General features: G+C 58.4%; 1 protein-coding gene and 1 pseudogene across 1 annotated transcript in view; one reads left to right on the top strand and one right to left on the bottom strand.

Moving 5' to 3' along the window:
• Positions 1-297: 297 nt before the first annotated feature.
• On the bottom strand, positions 298-2,915 carry LOC141976429 (E3 SUMO-protein ligase KIAA1586-like; annotated as a pseudogene).
• Positions 2,916-7,160: 4,245 nt separating this feature from the next.
• The window catches only part of LOC141976428 (leukocyte immunoglobulin-like receptor subfamily B member 3A), a 29,442-nt gene continuing 17,133 nt past the window's right edge, over positions 7,161-19,469 (top strand). The window contains exons 1-4 of the mRNA XM_074937422.1: positions 7,161-7,353; positions 7,758-7,859; positions 8,624-8,914; positions 10,126-10,235. Coding sequence (XP_074793523.1) covers positions 7,161-7,353; positions 7,758-7,859; positions 8,624-8,914; positions 10,126-10,235 — 696 coding nt within the window. The remainder of the gene's footprint in view (positions 7,354-7,757; positions 7,860-8,623; positions 8,915-10,125; positions 10,236-19,469) is intronic.

Here is a 19,469-nt window from a genome sequence, read left to right as displayed (position 1 = left end):
GTTTCTGCAGCTAACACCTCAGGAACTTCTGCAAGAGGCAAGGTCTGGCTGGGTACTGTCAGGGCACCTGTGGACACCCAGCTTTTGGGTTGCTGCTTAGTGGTGTCCACCGGAAAACTTCCAGCCTCAGCAACTGCTCCTCTGTCAGGCTGCAGGAGGGAGCCACCTGGGAGGCAGGGGAGGAGACAAAGGTCCGGGGGGCATGCAGCAATAGGGGGCGGCAGGTGGGGGCTGCAGCTCCAAGGGGAACCCCTACCCACAGCAAAGCCGCCCCAGTCCCTGGCTCAGTCCTGGCGCGTGGAAGGTGTGAGTTGGCTAGCCAATGGGGGCAAGAAAGGGGCATCCCTGGGAAGGACTAGATGGAGCAAAGCATCCTTATAGAAACTCCCACATTGGGCCATACAGCTGATCTCGCTGCTCTCCCTGTTGTCGTGCCATGCCTCGAGATGAACGTGCTGCACGGCTGCCCTTTCCACACCACAATTTCACATATGGCCTGGGATTCCCCTGAGTATAAGGAGGTCCCGCCCATGAAATGAATAGCAAGTCCGCCACATGACGAGTGGTAAGTACAGTCCGTTTCACTGTAACGATGTTGTTCATCGCACTGAATCCTCTTTCGCAGTCAGCGTTGCTTGCAGCGAGGGTGTTTTTTAAGTTTACCAGGAATGTTTTTTTCTCCAGAAGCTTAGAATTCAACAAATCCCAAGTGTGTTTCTTGTTGATTGATTCTCAGTTGATCAGCCAATGCTCTTATTTCCTTTTCTCCAGAGTGGGGATTCTCTGGATTCTCTTGCCATTTTTCAGGATTCAAAATTCACAAATTGTTAATTAAGTCCTTTTAATTGGAAGCCCTTTCTTCACGTGTGCTTTGATCGGCTTTGTTTGAGGCAGTTGTGAAGAGTTTTGTCCCCATGTTGTCAGTGACTGCTTGAATGAATTGAGACGAGTTGATTCTGGGGCTTTTTCCAGCGCTGTTTAATTTGCTGTTTTTGAACATCATGGATTGTTCAGCCTTCTGAGCTTAGAATCATAGAATATCAGGGTTGGAAGGGACCTCAGGAGGTATCTAGTCCAACCCCCTGCTCAAAGCAGGACCCATCCCCAATTTTTGCCCCAGATCCCTAAATGGTGCCCTCAAGGATTGAACTCCCAACCCTGGGTTTAGCAGGCCAATGCTAAAACCACTGAGCTATCCCTCCCCTAACAGCTTCATCAGAGTGAATTCCTGGGTCTGTTTTTAGGCTTTTGATTCTCTTGATGTATATTTGCATTAGGTTGTCTGCTTTTGGAATGGTCATGTCTCGTTCTTGTAACATCTCGGACAAGTTCTTCAGTTCTGTCCGCACATCCAGCATTAACGAAAGGTTTCTGATGAAATGTACAGAACACAGCCTTGAGTCCAGTCCTTGAAATTTAATACGTTCGCTTCCGACTCTTGACAGGTCTTGTGAGGCCGTCTCGAAGTGTTTTGCCAAAGCAGGGTATGTTTGCCACACTGCATTGACTGCTCTCCATGTTGCCGCCACCCCCCTTAAATTGAATATTTTGCTGATTTTTTTAAGTACAATGTGTAATTCCTTGGCATGATCACTCAGTTCACGAGAGGTTTTTGGTGATTGACTGTACAAGGAATATAATGCATCCAGAAAGGCCTTAAAGTCATTTGTACCTCCGGTGACTTCTAAAGCTTCATCAACAGCAGGTTCCAGTCTGTGGTTGAGGCAATGCCATAATATCACATTAGGAAAGTCCATTTGCCGTAGTTCTCCAACACCAGCTTTGACTCCAAACGTCACATTTGCGCCGTCACCACAAAAGCTGACCCTCACTTCCAATAATAGTTCTTTAGGGAACCCGCAATGCAGCAAGCATTTCAAGACTTCCCCTTTAATGGCTGCTGCTCTTGTGCTTTGCAGCTCGATCAAGTCCAGAGGAAACGTAAGAGGCCTCATGATCCCATCTCTGCTGGGTTTCAAAAAAATGATGAGAGTCGACTTGCCAGCGAGAGTAGCCGATTCGTCGACAAGTACTGTCATTTTCCCCTTATGGTCGATGATTGTGTTGGCAATTCTCTTTTTCATTTCAGTGGCTACGTGATTGATGATATCTACATAAACTCTTCTGTATGCAACAAATGCCCCATTTCCGTTCCGTTGATTTTCTGTAGGTCAGTGAGGCTCTCGTGGCCACGGAGGGGTCGATTCGTTTTGGCAATGGAGTCGGCTCTTCGGAATACACGAGCAGTAGTTTCAAATGCTGCTGCTTCTTCCCTTTTAGCACTCAGAGGAAGAAGAGTTTCTTTCTTAGCCCTGGCTTGAATTTTTTCAGCCGCCATGTGAGCTGCAGATTTCTTATGTTCATTTATTTGTCTGCGACGGGAGGGCCGCTCTGTCTCTTTATTCTTTCCGTACGAGGCTATTTCACAAGAGGCCCGCTTTGGAGAGACGCTGACCCCTCTTGCAGAATGGAGCTCCACATCTGAAACGTCATGACATACTGCGCACCCAAGTGCGCCGCCCGAAGCAAAGAAGCCAGTCGGTTTTCTTTTTGAACGCCTCAAATTGCATTTTTGAGGGTACGGTGGGGGGAGGATCCGCTTTTTTACAGGGCAATTCAGCGGGTTCATTTCTCTCCTCTCTTTGTGGTGGCTGCAGCTCAGCACATGACTCAGGTGTAAAAGTGTCAGCCCTGTGGACGACGAGTTACAGCTTCTTCCGTGGTGCTGTTCTTTTTGACTGACAGTCCCCCATTGCCTCACTTTTACGTTTAAACATACCTCTTCGGGTCTGATGAACATGTATCTTCTTGGGTGGCATTTCCCCCCCCCCGCCCCCTGACTTACTGTCCTCCCGCTGTTCATAGCGCACCGGACAAGACTTGACCAATAAGAAGCAAGCCCGCGCAATTGCCATGTGGCGGTATGGCCCTCAAAAGCTAACCTCGGAACATCCACATGAATGTCTTCTTGTGAAAACAAAATCTCCTTGTCTTCCTTGACAGATCTAAATCTACTCTTATTCCAGGTATGTTCTAAATGTATCTGGGGCAAAAAATGGGGATTGGTCCTGCTCTGAGCAGGGGTTTGGACTAGATGATCTCCTGAGGTCCCTTCCAACCCGGATATTCTGTGATTACCTGATTATACTGACAGAATAGGAGAAAGTGTTAATATCTGTCCAGTAGGGATGGATCTCTCAGGAAAGATAGCTCTTCAGTGTAGGAATCGGGCTTCTCCTCTGGGCCGGCCAGGGGTGCAGCTCAGCGGGTGTCTCTGTTCCACAGACACCTCCATCAACAAAGGGAAACAGCCGCAGACCCTGGTAAGTGTCCCCTGTTCCCCCATGGGGCCTGACCCACAGGGGCCCCGGAAGCCCCCTCACATTGAACCCCACCCACTTTACCTGGCACACTCAGTGATTTGGGGTGGGGCTGCTGGGAGGGGGTTAGGCTTATGGGATGGCCAGCTGGGATTACAGAGTCCAGCGGAGGGCAACGCAAATGATCAGGGGACTTGAACCCATGACTTACGAGGAGAGGCTGAGGGAACTGGGGTTCTTTAGTCTGCAGAAGAGAAGAGCGAGGGGGGATTTGATAGCAGCCTTCAACTCCCTGAAGGGGGGTCCAAAGAGGATGGAGCTGGGCTGTTCTCAGGGGGGGCAGATGACAGAACAAGGAGCGATGGTCTCAAGTTGCAGTGGGGGAGGTCCAGGTTGGATATTAGCAAAAACTATGTCACTAGGAGGGCGGTGAGGCACTGGAAGGGGTTCCCTAGGGAGGTGGTGGAATCTCCTTCCTCGGAGGTTTTTAAGGCGGCTCCCGGCTGGGATGATTTAGTTGGTCCTGCTTTGAGCAGGGGGTTGGACTAGAACCTCCTGAGGTCTCTTCCAACCCTGATCTTCTATGGTTGCAGGGGTGGGTGTGTTGGGGTGTTGGTGGATTCACACACACTCACACACACCCCAGTGACTCTCTCCCCTCCCAGCCCCAGGAGCCCGACCCCGGTGCCGACGGACTCACTCACGCCGAGCTGGATGGCCAGGTGCTGCAGGCCAAGCCGGGGAGCCCGGCCCTTGCCCACGGGCCTGCCCAGCCCAGCATGTACGCCACGATCAATGTGAGCTGGGGGGCCCCGCAGTGAGAGCCCCCCATAGCCATGGGGCACCAGACCCCAGGGGGCAACACACTTACCCTCCTGCAGTGACAGCCCCAGAGAACTGTGCTTCTAGGGAAGATTTAGGGGGGATGCCCCAGGCTGGCCTCCCCCCACTGCAGCTCCATTCCATGGAGCTGCTGTCCCCCTTCCCCTCCCAGAACAACATTTGGGGGCCTGGGGGAGGGCTCAGCACCGGAACGGGGAGGGGACACATTGAGGCAGCTTTAATGTGATTTTGCATCCTGTTAATCTCCAGATTTGTAATAAACACTGAACCACAAACCAGCCCCCCCAGGTAGCCCCAGCCCCCCTCTCCCTGCGCCAGGAGTGTATGTCACACCTAGGGGAGATGGGATTGCTCGGGGGGGCAGTGCTGGGCCCTTCCTGCTCTAACCACTAGACCCCAGTCCCCTCCCAGAGCCGGGGTATATTACAGGGTCGCTGCCAGGGAATCAAGTTGATGCTGAGTTTCACTGACAGTGGCAGTAACAGAAAGAGAAAGTGAGCGCCGGCTCTGGACACACTTCCCCTTTTCATGGATTTTTCGGCTGCTGCTTCAGCAACTTAGGATCTAAATGTATCCCTCCCTCCCCACCTCACAGGGGCCCAAAACCACCCCCCAGTCCCCTGTCCCGTCTGCAGCGCCACTACCTGGAAAGGAGGTTGGGCAGGTCCCTCCACCCTCATGCTCCAGGGCGGGCACTGGCCCCAGCCTGGTCAGGAAGGAACCTCTGCCCCGCTCCACGGGAGAGGGTCACTCCGTGGGGGGCACTGTGTGTGTGTGTGTGTGGGGATACCTCCTCTGCTCTGATCCGCGGCTCCAGGGAGGCTAGACGGGCCTGTTGGAAAAGGTCAGGGCAGCCTGGGCACCACCTGACACCTCCTGAGATTCCCCTGTTCCCAGCTGGTCCCCGGACTGGGCAGCTCCCATGTGGGGCTGGGAGGTGATGTGGGGTGCGGGGAAGACCAGGCAGCTGCAGGAGGGGATGTGGTTTGCTGGGTGTTGCAGGGAGCTGGCTTTGCTCTGACCGCGGTAGATTTGGGCTGGAGATTGCAGAGAAACCATCTGATGGGAAGAAAGGGGCCGAGCGCATCACGGGCTTCCTGGGGCTGCAGCCCCCGGCGCAGTTCCTCATTCCGCTCGCCCTCGGGTCTCAGGCTCAGTGGAGCTCAGCACTGGGGTGTTGGTGGCAGAGCTAAGGGGCCCCCCACTGCCCCATCATGGCATCTGCTCTCACCATCCTCTTCCTCGGTGAGTATCAGACACAGCCAGTGCATATGCCTATGGGGGGTGTCTGAGACCAGGGCGTGTGCCCACGAGAGGGTGAATCTCAGACCAGGGTACGTTCCTGTCACGGAGTGTGGGGGAGTCCGGGGCCTGCACCCCTCTTCCTGGGATTCACTGAGACTCTCAGCCAGCCAGTAAAGCAGAAGATGTATTGGACAATAGGAACACAGTCCAAAACAGAGCTTTTGGGTACAAGCAGGACCCCTCAGTCCAGTTCTTCTGGGGGGGCAGGGAGCTCAGACCCCAGCCTTGGGGTTCCCTGCGTTCCCCCACCCAGCCCCAAACTGAAACTAACCCCCACCCAGCAGGCTCCCTCCTGCAGCCTCTGTCCACATTCCCGGGCAGAGGTGTTACCTCCCCCTCCCCGTCTTGGCTCAGGTGACAGGCTCTCAGGTCTCCCATCCCCAGTGAAACTCCCCTGCCACATTCCCAGGGCAACACTCCCCCCTCCCTGCTGCGTTACAGTTCCCCATGGGGGAAGGGGGATCTGAGACCCTGGCGTGTGCCCATGTGGGGATCTGAGTCCAGGGTGTAGGATCCAGTCACTCTAGGATCTGGTCCCTAATGGCCCGTCTCCTTTCCAGGCTGCTGGCTCGCCGGGCGGAGTGGGGTGTCGGGAGGTGAGTATCTGTGGGGAATGGGGCAGCTGGGGGAATTTCCACATTAATGCTGAGGGACGTGGATCGGGGTTGAGAGGTGCAGATGCCCCAAAGGGATGATCCTGTCTGACCTGCGCTCCCTCCCACACCCACTGGTGGGGACTGAGACCTCGCCCCACTCATTACAGGGATGGGCACCACACAGGGAGAATTTGCCTCCACTCAAAGCTGTGCCCCCCAGGAAATACAGAGTGAAGGCACCAGCCACCCCACAGCACCCCCGAACTGTAGCCCCGGGGAATGGGTCAGTCAGAGCAGGGCTGTAAGAAGGGGACCTGCAGAGGGACTGGAGCAAGCACCGTTGTGTTTCACCCTCGGCTTGCTGCACACACGCGTGTCACTGCTTTGCTCGTGGGTCAGGCTCAGCCCGACCCGGCGTTCGGAACGTCCCCTGAACGGCTTTGGAAATATCCCGTCCCCAAAGGGGCCCCCGGCACCGGGCAGAGCAGAGCTAAATCCCCAGCGGCTGAGAGCGGTTCGGGCTGGAGCAGAGCCGGAGTTTGGGCCCCAGGGGTGGGCCGGAAAATGTTAGAACAACTGGGGGATTTTGCAAACACATGTTTTTTTGGAGGGCCTGTTCTGGGAGCCTCTTGCTCAAAGGACCCAAATGTGTCCCATGATCCCAGCACCCCCCCCCCCCCCCCCCCCGTGTACAGCACATTGCCAGACAATTGGAGTAAACGTGGATTTTAGAATATTTTAAAGAATAATCCATGTTCAGCCCAACCCCAGCAGAGCGGCCGCTGGGCTACAACATTAGAGAAACAGGAGGGTAATTCTGATCTCAGCCCCTGGGGTCAATCCGGAGTCACTCCAGACTGCAGCGGGGGCAGGGCTGAATTGACCCTGGAGAACTGAAGGAATCGGAGATGAGACGGGAAATCTCCTTCCCCCCTGCTGTGCCAGAGGGACACAGTTTGTGTCACCCCCACTTACTGCCTGTTTGTTTGTGAATCGAGAGGGGTCCCTCCCCAAACCCTCCATCTCCGTCAGCCCCGGTGGGGTGATCCCCGTGGGGGGAAACGTCACCATCCGGTGTTGGCATCAGGGCCGGGGCATGAGGTTCGTCCTCTACAAGGCTGGATACTGGAACCATCCGACGCGCACGGACCCTGCTGGCTCTGAGGCTGAAGTTCCCATCCCCAGCGCCAGACGGGAACACGGGGGCAGCTACACCTGTCGTTATAGCTACACAACAGGATCAGCTGGCTCCTCGCAGCCCAGCGACCCTGTGCAGATCATTGTAGCAGGTGAGGGGCCCAGCCCGGCACCTCGGCTCCCAGCCCCACACCCAGCCAACCCCCGGGGGGGTCTCAGCGAGCCCTGGTGCCCAGCGGATGGAACGTCCAGCCAGTGAAGGTTGGGTTGGGGGGGAGATCTCAGTCACCCAAAGATGGGGAGGGAGGGGGGGAGGAGATCTTGGGCTGGTGCCTTGGTGGCCTGGATCCCAGGGGAGACCCTGACCCTGCCTCTGCCCCGTCGCTGATGCTCCATGCTGGGGACGGGGTGCAGTGGCCGTGCCGGGGTCTGTCTCATGCCCCGTCTCCCTCCCACTCCAGAGCTCAGCTCCCCCAAACCCTCATTCTCCCTGAGCTCCGGTGGCAGAGCGGTGGGGCAGGGGGGAGGTGAGGGGTCACATTTCCCATCCCCAAAGTAAGCCAGGCAGAGGGAGGCAGCTACACCTGCTATTATCCCCCCGACTCGGATCCCAACACCTGGGTGGAGCCCAGCGACCCTGTGCAGCTGGTGGTAGCAGGTGAGGGGCCCGGCTCAGTGTCCCCGCTGCCAGCCCCACACCCAGCTGGATACTCAGGGGGGCTCCACGCCAATGAGCCACTCAGAGCCAGGCTCTGCCCTGAGCCCTGGGCCCAGCAGAGGGGACACCCGGCCGGGGAGCGGGGACGGAGTCACTGTGGGGTTCCCAGCCAGGGGGGAGCAGCCTCCTGCCCTGCACATGGTCTGACGCTGCCCTGGTCACTGCGGTGTCGGGGCGCCTGCCAGTCGAGCGTTAAGCGACGGGGCCCCGGCTGTCACGGGCGGGTCGTTCTCTCTCGTCCTCTCCCCGGAGCAGGACTGTGCCCACTGTGGAGGGTGTGCTCTGGGGCGGTTTGGGGGGTCAATGGCCGCGCTGCCCTGGGTTGATAAGGCAGCAGGCCGACCGGAGGACGGTGCCTGGCCTTGGAGCCAGAGGTGGGGAGGTTTGGGGGGCCCCTGGGTGCTGGGGGAGCTCGTCCTGCAGCCTGGGTCCGGCCCCCGAGGAAGTTCTGTCCCCTGCCCAGACGAGGGTGGCCCTGATTGAGGCCGGGCCGGAGGCAGGGAGCCGTCACCCGGGGTCACCCCAGAGCTGTGGGCTGTTGTCGGGTGTCTGCCCTGCAGTGGGGGGCCGGCGGGCGGCAGCCGGGCTAGCTCTGATGGAGCTGAAAATAGCAATGGAGCCGTGGCCGGGCAGGACTAGCCGCTCGCGTGTGTACCCGGCGCCCTGGGCGGGCTTGACTCTCACAGCCTGTCTCCTGTGCGCAGATCCCAGCTTACCCAGACCCTCCATTTCTCTGAGCCCCACTGGGGTCACCGCCCCAGGGGCAAACGTCACCATCCGGTGTCAGGGGCAGCGCCGGGATGTGAGGTTCTTCCTGCACAAGGCTGGAGACCGGGACCCGCCGCGAGACATGGACCCTGCTGGGGACGGGGCCGAGTTCCACATCCCCAGCGTGGGCCGGCAGCACGGAGGGAGCTACAGCTGCAGCTACCGGCCCCCATCAGAGCCCTTCATCTCCTCGCAGCCCAGCCACCCCGTGGACCTGGTGGTAGCAGGTGAGGGGCCCGGCCCGGCATCCCCGCTCGCAGCCCCACCCTCAGCCAGATCCTCCGGGGGGGCTCTGCACCGATAGGATGCTCAGAGCCAGGCTCTGCCCTAAGCCTGGGCCCCAGCAGAGGAAATACCCGGCCGGGGAGCGGGGACAGAGTCACTGGAGGGTTCCCCAGCTTCGGGGAGCAGCAGTAGCTGGAGATTCGGAGAGGATTCCTGCGCCCTGGGCTGGGCGGGGATGGGGGGAATCCGCCTTTGAACCAGCCTTGTGTGGTGCCCAGGGGCTGGGGCTGGTTGTAGGGGATGGGTGCAGTAACTCTGGGTGGGTGGGGCCCAGACATCAGGGGAGGGGCAGCCCCCTGCCCCTCACTCACCACCAGTCCTCCAGCTCCCCCCCACCCCCCGATGCCTCCTGCCCTGCAGGTCGCTGCTTGGAATTTGCTGGGGGATCCCAGGGAAGGGGCAGGATCTGGGGGGGCTGGGCTGTGAAATTGGGCCCAGCTGGGTTCCAGAGTCCTGGGGCAATAACCCCCCTTCTTGGGCCACATGACATCCCCCTGGCAATAGGAGTGAGCATTGTCCAGAATTCCCTCTGTTCTTGTTTCTCCTCCTCCCCCTGGGGTCTCAGGGGACCCCCGACCCTCCCCCCAATAGATGTTCTGCCTCTGGCTGCGCCCTGGTCCCCAGGGCCCTGGGCACCGCCCAACTGTGGGGGGCAGCGGGTGATGTTCCTGCCTCCCCCCGCGCGCACTGCCTGGCTGTGTGTGTCAGCAGCCGAGAAGCCCCGGGGATGGGCTCACTGCGCAGCAGACAGGCTGGGGCAGAGGTACCTGTGGGGGTGGACAGAGGGGTCCTGTGGGGAGAGGGAGCTGGGGTGGTTCCCTGTTGTTGGGGGCTGAGACCCTGAGGCTCTGATTGTCCCCATCCCCTGGCCCGGGGCTGGAGTGCCCGGTGTTTCAGGGGGCAGTTGGTCCAGCTGGGAGTCCCCTTCACTGGGGAAGCTGAGGCTTAGCCCCCTGGGGCAGCAGGACACAGCCTCCCCTGTGGGGGTCCAGCCCCAGGGAGGCCCCAGAGCCACGGTGTCTGGGAAACCCCCAGAGGGGGGCTGAGCCGGATCTGTGGGACAGGGGGTTGGGGGCTCCACTCCTGGGGCAGAGCCAGCTGCTGAACTCCCCGTCCGAGCCACCAAGTGACTCTTCCCTTCCCCCTGCATCAGCGCCCCCCTATTTCACCTACACCAACATTGCCCGCCTGGGGCTGGGTGCCGTGGTCCTGCTCGTCCTGTGGTTGATCCTGGCAGAGGCCTATTACAGCTGCCCAAGGGGGGCACCCTAGGTGAGATGATCCCCCCCCTTCTGTGCTCCTTGCTCCCCCCAGGGGCTGGGCCCAGGCCAACACGGGCCCCTCTAACCTGCCATCTCTCTGCGCCCCCAGGAGCCTGGATCCGGCCGTGCAGGGAAGAGAATCTCCCCAGGGGACAAGTGGCTTCCCTGTGGGGTGCTGAGATGCCAGCACAAACCCCTCGGCTCCCAAACACTCCTGCCTCAGAGATTCCCTCCCCTGAAACAGCTCCCAACCTGACAGTGGTGTGACGGGTTCAGTCACGGAGATCCCCTTGGCACTGTCCCCTGATGTGCTGAAAGTACCTCTGAGCCCTTTTTCTCTGCCAGTTGGGCCTCCACAACCCTGCCTTGTTAAGCCAGACACTCAAGCCTGCTGCAAACACAGGCCCAGGGTCTGAACCATGCCCCCAAAGCTGCAGACTTAACTGAAAACGGCTTAAGAAGTGCTCCTGTCTCCAGCACCCAGACACCCACTCCCAATGGGATCCAAACCACAAAGAAATTTGTTTTACTCTTTATAAAGCTTATACAGGGTAAACTCCTAAATGCTCCCCCAGGTATTAATCACTTATTCTGGGTTAATTAATAAACAAAAGTGATTTTATTATGTATAAAAAGTAGGATTTAAGTGGTTCCAAGTAATAACAGACAGAACAAAGTAAGTTGCCAAGTAAAATAAAACAAAACTAGCATGTCTAAGCTGTGACGAAGTAGGACTGTTCTTAATGTTTTCTCTGAATAGTGTGGGGGTGCCTCAGTTTCCCCCAGGCAGTTCTTAAGTATCTAGGTGGTGGGATAAGGGTGTGTGATCATTGCAGAGCCCTAGAGGGCAGGTGTGTGCAGGGGTCTGGACACAGAGAATGGCCGACACCCTGTTTCCTGGCAACTAATGGCCGGGTCCTTCCCCCCTGCGAAGTGAGAGCTAAAGGGCTGGAGAAGAAAGGAATCAGGTGACCTCCTGGCCCGGGAAAGGGACAAAGCCCAGAGGAGGAGGGGCTGGAGGGAGTTTCAGTTTGGGGCTGGCTGGAGACATGGAGTGAAGGGCAGACGTGGTTGTCTGGCTCACTGCCCCCCAAAATAGACCCAGCTGAGGGGTCCAGTTCTCTGCACCTACAAGCTCTGTGTTAGACCATGTTCCTGTTGTCTAATAAACCTTCTGTTTTACTGGCTGGCTGAGAGTCACGTCTGACTGCGGAGTTGGGGGGCAGGACCCTCTGGCTTCCCCAGGAGCCCCGCCTGAGCGGACTCGCTGTGGGAAGTGCACGGAGGGGCAGAGGATGCTGAATGCTCCAAGGTCAGACCCAGGAAGGTGGAAGCTGTGTGAGCTGTGTGTCCTGAAGACAGGCTGCTCACAGAAAGGAGACTTCCCCAGAGTCCTGACTGGCTTCATGGGGAACAGATCTAGAGCATCGCCCGGGGACTCCGTGACATAAGCCTAATAGATTAAGAAACTGAATACAGGTAAATCTCACCCCCAGAGCTGTTCCAATAAGCTTCTCTCACAGACTAGACTCCTTCCTAGTCTGGGCCCAATCCTTTCCCCTGGTACAGTCCTTGTTAGTTCCAGCTCAGGGGGTAACTAGGGGATTCCTCTTGACTGGCAACCCCCTTTGTTCTGTTCCACCCCCTTTTATAGCTTTGGCCCAAGGCGGGAATCCTTTGCCTCTCTCTGGGTTCCCACCCTTCCCTCTCAATGGAAAAGCACCGGGCTTAAGATAGTTTTCAGAGTAGGAGCCGTGTTAGTCTGTATCCGCAAAAAGAAAAGGAGGACTTGTGGCACCTTAGAGACTAACAAATTTATTTGAGCATATGCTTTCATGAGCTACAATGAAGTATCTGAAGTGAAGCCGATGAAGTGAAGCTGATGAAGTGAGCTGTAGCTCACGAAAGCTTACGCTCAAATAAATTTGTTAGTCTCTAAGGTGCCACAAGTCCTCCTTTTCTTTTTGCAGGCTTAAGATAGATTCCAGTATCAGGTGACATGGTCACATGTCACTGTAAGACCTCCTTCTTCATTACCCACAGGCTGGTGCCCATGTCCACAAGAAGGCTTTCAGGTAAATAAACCATTTATAGCCAATTGTCCTAGTCAATGGGGGCCATCAAGATTGTAAACCACCATTACTGGTCCACACTTTACATAATTACAAGAGGACCTCAGAGTTAACTTCATATTTCTAGTTTGAGATGCAAGAAGGATACATGCATACAAATAGGATGAACACACTCAGTAGATCCTAAGCTTTGTAATGAGACCCTACAAGAGACCTTTTGCGTAAAGCATATTCCAGTTACATCATATTCATGTTCATAAGCGTATTTCCGTAAACATATGGAGTGCAACGTCACAGAGATTCCCCTGTTCCCAGCTGGTCCCCAGTTACATTTACATCCAATTCCAGTTACATCGTCCCCCGTCCATTCAGGGCCGCCCTGGGCAGGGCGCGTTTGGCCCTAGCACTTTCCCAACAGGCAACGGGGTCATTAAATCCCCCAAGACCACCAGGGCTCATCGCCCAACCCCAAGCTGCCCCCCAATCCTGCAGATTCGCACACACCCCAGCGCCCCGAGGCAGAGCCCCTGGCTCCCTGTGTGTGGGGACGCTGCATCTGGCCCTGGCGCTGGAATAACGGCACTTACTGTCCCCCAGGTTTCTGTCACCCTCCTCTCTCTGCAGCGGGGTCCCCCAGCCCCTTTTCTCTCCCAGTGTCCCCTCGTGGTGGGTTCAGCCGACGAAGGCGAGTGAGAAGTTCTGGCAGCGTCAGGAGAACCTGGACGAATGAACGTTGGGGGGAAAGTTGGCGAGACACAAAGACGGGATTCGTCCAACCCGAGCGGCCGCTGGACAGAAGCCACGGGCCGGGCTGGGGCCCGCCTGGGACACGAGAGAAGTGGGGGAGCAGAAATCCGTGACCCAAAATTGGGGTGTCGGAAACGGGCTGTGCCACCTACCACCCTTTGGGGCCTTAAAGAAAGAGACTCGCTTCAGCCTCCTGGCTGCCACCCCCCGTCTCCTGGGCCCCCCGGGCCATCCGGACCCTGCTCCGCGGAGACGTCCTGAGCAGAGCGGTCAGAGAGAGGGACCCCGACGCCATCACCCCTCCCCCGGCTGAACCCCCAACCCGGGAGGAAACGGGGTCGGACTTTCACAGCAGCCGCGGCGACGCCAGCTCCAGCCCAGCGATGCCGGCTCCTCTGCCCCCCAGGACAGTTGCTAGCATCTCCGGGGCCAGCGGGGAGACACCCAAACCCGGGGGATTTTGCGGCTAGAGACTCGCTCCAGCGAACGGGGCCGGGGCCGGGGCTGGAACAAACCCCTCGTTTCACATGGCCCCTGCCACGGCTCCCTGGTTCCTTCTTTGCTGGGTCTGTAACAGCCGGTCCCAGGGGTCACTGGGGGGTTTGCCGTGGGGCTGAGCAGGCTGCGGGCTCTGGATCCTTCCCGTGTTTCACCCTGTTCAGTGTGGGGCAGGGGCTGGGGCGTGTTCGCACCTTGGGCCCTTTATTGCATCTCCACGAACACAACAGGGCCCAGAGTGATTTAGCAGCCGGCGCTTCTGGCCCCCCCCCCAACCATGGCGGGTGTTTGGGGGGAGCCAGCTAGGGGGAGCCCGGAGTTTGGGGGAAGTAGGTTGGGGGTGTCGGGAGGGGGACTGAGGGGACAGGGGCCGGATGGAGGACAGGAGTTTGAGTGCAGACAGGCTCCCCCCAGAAAGTCAGATGCGGGGAGGGGGCAGGTTTGTTTGGGGCTGTGAGGGGGGAGGGGCTGATGGTGCCCCCCAGGAAGGAGCTGCAATTTCTACCCCTTAGCTGGTTCCCCTCTTACTGTCCCCTCCTACTCCTGCCCCCTCAGTCCTGGGTCACCCACTTTCTGTCCCCTCAGTCTCCTGCCCCCCACAGCACCCTCTGCCCCACATTCCCTGCCCCATAATGGCCCCCCATACCTCCCCTTCCCCTCCCCTCCTCCTCCCCCCCCACCCCTGTAGAACTCCTGCCCCACCCACATTCCCAGCCCCCAATGTGCTTTACTGACCTCCCCTTCTCTGCTCCCCACACTTTGCCATGTAGCCCCCCCACCTGCAGTGGGTCTGAGCTGGGAGTGGGGGGCAGGACCGTTTCTTGCCAACACCCCTGCAGAGCTGGGCGGTGGGGAGGAAGAGGGGACAGGATGCCCCTATGGCCATGGGGCAGGTTCAGCCTGAAACAGATACGGGGGGACCCCAAATCCCCCCTCCTTTGTCACTGTCCTGTACCAGACCCCCCACAGCTCCTGCCCCCTCAGTCTCAGCCCCCTTCCCATCCCCCCACATTCTTCTTCCCTCCCTCCCCCTTCCCGACACGCTGCCTGTCCTATAATGGCCCCCACGTCCCCTCAGCCTCCCTCCCTGACGGGGACAGGCCGGGCGGGAGATGGGGGCTTTGGAGGAGATGGGCTGAAGGGGGGTGAGCATGAGGGGGGCAGGTCAGGGGGCTCTTTCCCATGTAGCTCCCCCCACACAGCAAAGCAGCGGGGAGGGGGGCAGGATTGTTGAGATGGGGCAGCTCCAGCCAGGGGGGAGGGATGTGGGGGCAGGCAACGACCCCCCATGGCCACGTGGAGGGATCAAGAGATGGGAGTTGGAGGGACACAGGCTGGGGGTCAGTCTAGGGTCAGAGAAGCCGGGGGGGCTCGTTCCCATGCAGCCATCGACCCACCGCACCAGTATGGGGTGGGGGGAAGCTTGTCCACCCCCCAGGCTGAGGCATCGGCCATCTTAGCCAGGGGGCAGCACGGCTGCCCTCCAAGGGCTGGAGGGGGCGGCCATGTTAACTGAGGGCAGCCCAGGGCTTCTTTCCCTTGGGAGATAGTGGCCATGGCTAATGGGGGGCTGTGAGGGGACGCAGGCCAGGGGGCAGATCGGGGGACCCAATGGGTGAACGTCGGGGGTGGGGGGTGAAGGGCAAAGGAGCTGGGGAGCCAGAGCTGGGGCATCTGCCAGGGGGGCTAGTTTCTCTTGAGCTCTGTCCCCGTGATCTTCCTCCTCCCCTTCCAAGGGGGCTGGTCGGCTCCCCCTTCCCCCCATGTGCCTTTTGCAGCATCCTGAGGTCGGAGAGGGAAGCTCGGCTCAGCCCTCGGCCCCTGTGAGCTCTGCCCCAGGCCCTGAGCTGCGCAAACCCGCTGCCCCGGGGATGGGCTGGGGAAGGGACACGGGGCCTTTCACCGCTAGGGGGCTGCCTCTAATCTGTGTCCTTTTCTCTAAGCACCAGACCCCACCCCCCAGCCAGAGCCAGGGAGAGAACCCAGGAGTCCTGGCTCCCAGCCACCCCCACCCCCGCATCACTAGACCCCACTCCCGTTGTCACGGCCTCCCAGGTCGTGCCCACTCTTGGCCCCATGTGGTCCCTGGGGGAACCCCCTTCAGTGCGACGGCCCTTCTTGGGGGTCCACTCTCTCTCGGGGGTTAGGCCCCTCCACCTCCTGGAGCCGCACCTCTCCGAGCCTTAGCACGCCTGCTTCTGCCCTGGGCCCCCGCAGGGAGTCCACTCGCTCTGGACCCCCGGGGCCTCCACACCCAGAGGGAATAATGCCCCCCTGATCTCTAGCCCGGAGCGATTCTCAGCCAGCGTCAAACAGGAGGGTTTATTGAGCGTCTGAACCCAGCACAGGAAACTCTCAGACCCCTCAGGCCTGGCCTCCCTCCGCACAGCACATCCCAGTCTCCCCTGCATCCAGGTGGGCTCTGCCTGCTCCCTCGCTCCAGCCCCGAGCCCCCCTGCTTCCCAGCTGGGCATCTGATCTCAGCGGCCCCAAGCCCCCCCCCCCATCCATTGTCTTCTCTCCAGGTAAACAGAGTCGCCTTGGTCCCCTCTCCCCTCTTCTGTCCTCTGGCCCCCCTGGCTGGAACCGGCTGGTCCGGTCACCGGGGTCCTCTCTTCACAGCCCATTATCCTCCCACTGGCCGGACCCGGCTGTAACTCCCGAGCTGGGCCTCCCGATCACCAGTCGCTGGGGTCTCCAATCTCCAGGCCATTGGCCAGGGCCCCAAGTTCCCTCGCTGGTCCCCTGTACCAACCAACTCCCTCTCCCATCACCTCGTTCAACCCGTAACACGCAGGGAAACTGAGTCCCACCCCCGCTGCATGCAAACCATTGGAAAAACCAAGGAAAAAAACAAGAAAATCCCCCACTTCCTCACACCCCTCCCGGAGCCGGGGTATATAAACAGGGCAGGTGCCAGGCATCAGGTTTACAGGTTTCACAGGCAGTAGCGGGAACAGGAAGCAAGCGCCGGCTCTGGGCAGACTTCCCCTTAGGATCCACATTTACCCCTATGGCACCCCCTCTCGGGGGCCAGAAACCACAACGCCTCCCAGCCCCCCGTCCCATCTCTGTGCCGTGGCACTTGGCTAAGAACAGATTCTGCAGCGACACTACCTGGGAAGGAGGTTGGCCAGGTCCCTCCACCCTCATGCTCCAGGGCGGGTGCTGGGCCCAGCCGGGTCAGGAAGGAACCTCTGTCCCGCTCCAAGGGAGAGGGTCGCTCTGTTGGGGGCACTCTGTGTGTGGGGGGGGATCCCTCCTCTGCCCTGAGCTGCTGCTCCAGGGAGCCTAAACAGGCCTGTTGGAAAAGGTCAGGGCAGCCTGAGCCTGGGCACCACCTGAGGCCTCCTGAGATTGCCCCTTTCCCAGCTTGTCCCCGGATGGGGCAGCTCCCATATGGGGCAGTTCCCATGTGGGGCTGGGAGGTGATGGGGGGGCGGGAGCGGGTATCTGCAGGAGGGGATGTTGTTTGCTGGGCATTGCAGGGAGCTGGCTTTGCTCTGACCTCGTTAGATTTGGGCTGGAGATTGCAGAGAAACCATGTGATGGGAAGAAAGGGGCTGAGCGCATCACGGGCTTCCTGGGGCTGTAGCCCCCGGCGCAGTTCCTCATTCCGCTCGCACTCGGGCCTCAGGCTGGGTGGAGCTGGGCACTGGGGTATTGGTGGCAGCGCTGAGAGGTCCCCCACTGCCCCATCATGGCATCTGCTCTCACCGTCCTCCTCCTTGGTGAGTATCGGAGACAGCCAGGTGTGTGTCCATGGGGGGAATCTGAGACCAGGGCATGTTTCCATGCGGGGGATCTGAGACAAGGGTGTTTGCCCATTGGGGGCGGGGGGCAGATCTCAGCCCAGGGTGTAGGATCCAGTTGCTCTGCTATCTGATCCCTAATAACCTGTCTCCTTTCCAGGCTGCTGACTGGCCGGGCGGAGTGGGGTGTCGGGAGGTGAGTATCTGTGGGGCATGGGGCAGCTGGGGGAATTTCCGCATTAAGGACGAGAGACATGGGTGGGGGATGAGGGGCGCAGATCCCCCAAAGGGATGATTGTGTCAGATCTCTGCTCCCCTCCACACCCGGAGGTGGGGACTGATACCTCGCCCCACTCATTACAGGGATGGGCACCACACAGGGAGAATTTGCCTGCACTCAAAGCTCTGCCCTCCAGGAAATACACAGTGAAGGCACCAGCCACCCCACAGCGCCCCCGAACTGTGCCCGGGGAGCTGGCCGTAGCCCCGGGTAACGGGTCAGTCAGAGCAGGGCTGTAAGAAGGGGACACACAGCGGGACTGGAGCAAGGCACCTTTGTGTCTCACCCTCGGCTTGCTGCACACGCACCTGTCACTGCTTTGCTCGTGGGTCAGGCTCAGCCCAACCTGGCGTTCGGAAAGTCCCCTGAACGGCTTTGGAAATATCCTGTCCCCAAAGGGGCCCCTGGCCCCAGGCAGAGTGGAGCCAAATCCCCAGCAGCTGAGAGCGGTTTGGGCCAGAGCAGAGCCGGAGTTTAGGCCCCAGAGGTGGGCCTTGAAAATGTTAGAACAACGGGGGGATTTTGCAAACGTCTTTTTCGGAGGATTTGCTCAAAGGACTCAGATTTGTCCCTCGAACTCCACCCGGCGCTCCTGTGCGTACAGCACATTGCTGGACAATTGGAGTAAACATGGTTTTTAGAATATTTTAAAGAATAATCCATGTTCAGCCCAACCCCAGCAGCGCTGCCGCTGGGCTACAATGTTAGAGAGACAGGAGGGCGATTCTGATCTCAGCCCCCGGGGTCAGTCCAGAGTCACCCCCGACCGCAGTGTTGGCATGTGACGTTTCCCTCTGGTGTTATCTGGACCGGCGATCTGCTAGGTCACCCCAATCCCTGACTCTGGGAGCCAGCCTGACCCTGCTGTGCTGTGAGGACCCCCACTCCTGAACTGTTCGCACACAGTCTCTGGCATGTAAGATGCTCTTTGGATTGTGCAACCAAATGCCAGTAGCCAATATCTCCGGTCCCAGACACTACCCTAGGAACCTCCATCTTGCGGTGTCCAGTTATGCCTGCATAAATTTATGAGTTCATAAATTTAACAATGAAATTGCTATGTACCAGGCTTCTTATCCCAAGGGGAGTCTCTGACACACTGCAAACCAAACGCACTGCTTCAGGTAGAATAAACAAACAGATTTATTAACTGTAAAGATAGATTCTAAGTGATTCTAAGTCAAAGCACAACCAGTCAGATTTCGTCAAATGAAATAAAAGCAAAACACATCCTAAGCTGATCTTAATACTTTCAATGCCCTTACACACTTAGATGCTTCTCACCACAGGCTGGCTGGTTGCCCTTCAGCCCGGCTCTCCCCTTGATCAGCACTTCAATCGCTTGGTGGTGTTGTCTGTAGATGTAGGGGGAAGAGAGAGAGAGAGAGAGAGAACATGGCAAATGTCTCTCCCTTTTATCATGTGCTTTCTTTCCTCCAGGTTTTGCCTGCCCCCCCTTCAGAGTCAGGTGAGCATTACCTCATCGCATCCCAAACTGACTAAAGGAAGCGGGGGGTGACTCCCTTGAGAGTCCAACAGATTCTTTTGTTGCTGCCTCGGCCAATGTCCTTTGTTCCTATGAGGCTGGGCTGGGTTTGTCCCACACATGCCCTGATGAGGTGTGAACTGCCCCTCTGCGTCTGGAGACTGCTTTAAGCCAGGAGGACACATTTTCAGCCTCATAACTATATACATGAAATTATAACCTATAACCTCACTATAACAATGACTGTAACAACCATACTTAATGCATCATGAGCCTGCTGAAGACCCCTGAGATCATAGAATCATAGAATATCAGGGTTGGAAGGGACCCCAGAAGGTCATCTAGTCCAACCCCCTGCTCGAAGCAGGACCAATTCCCAGTTAAATCATCCCAGCCAGGG

This window comes from Natator depressus, chromosome 23 (assembly GCF_965152275.1).
Source record: "Natator depressus isolate rNatDep1 chromosome 23, rNatDep2.hap1, whole genome shotgun sequence".
Classification (NCBI taxonomy): Eukaryota; Metazoa; Chordata; order Testudines; family Cheloniidae; genus Natator; species Natator depressus.
Note: the sequence above shows the minus strand (reverse complement) of the source record. Positions and strands in the feature narration are given on the sequence as shown.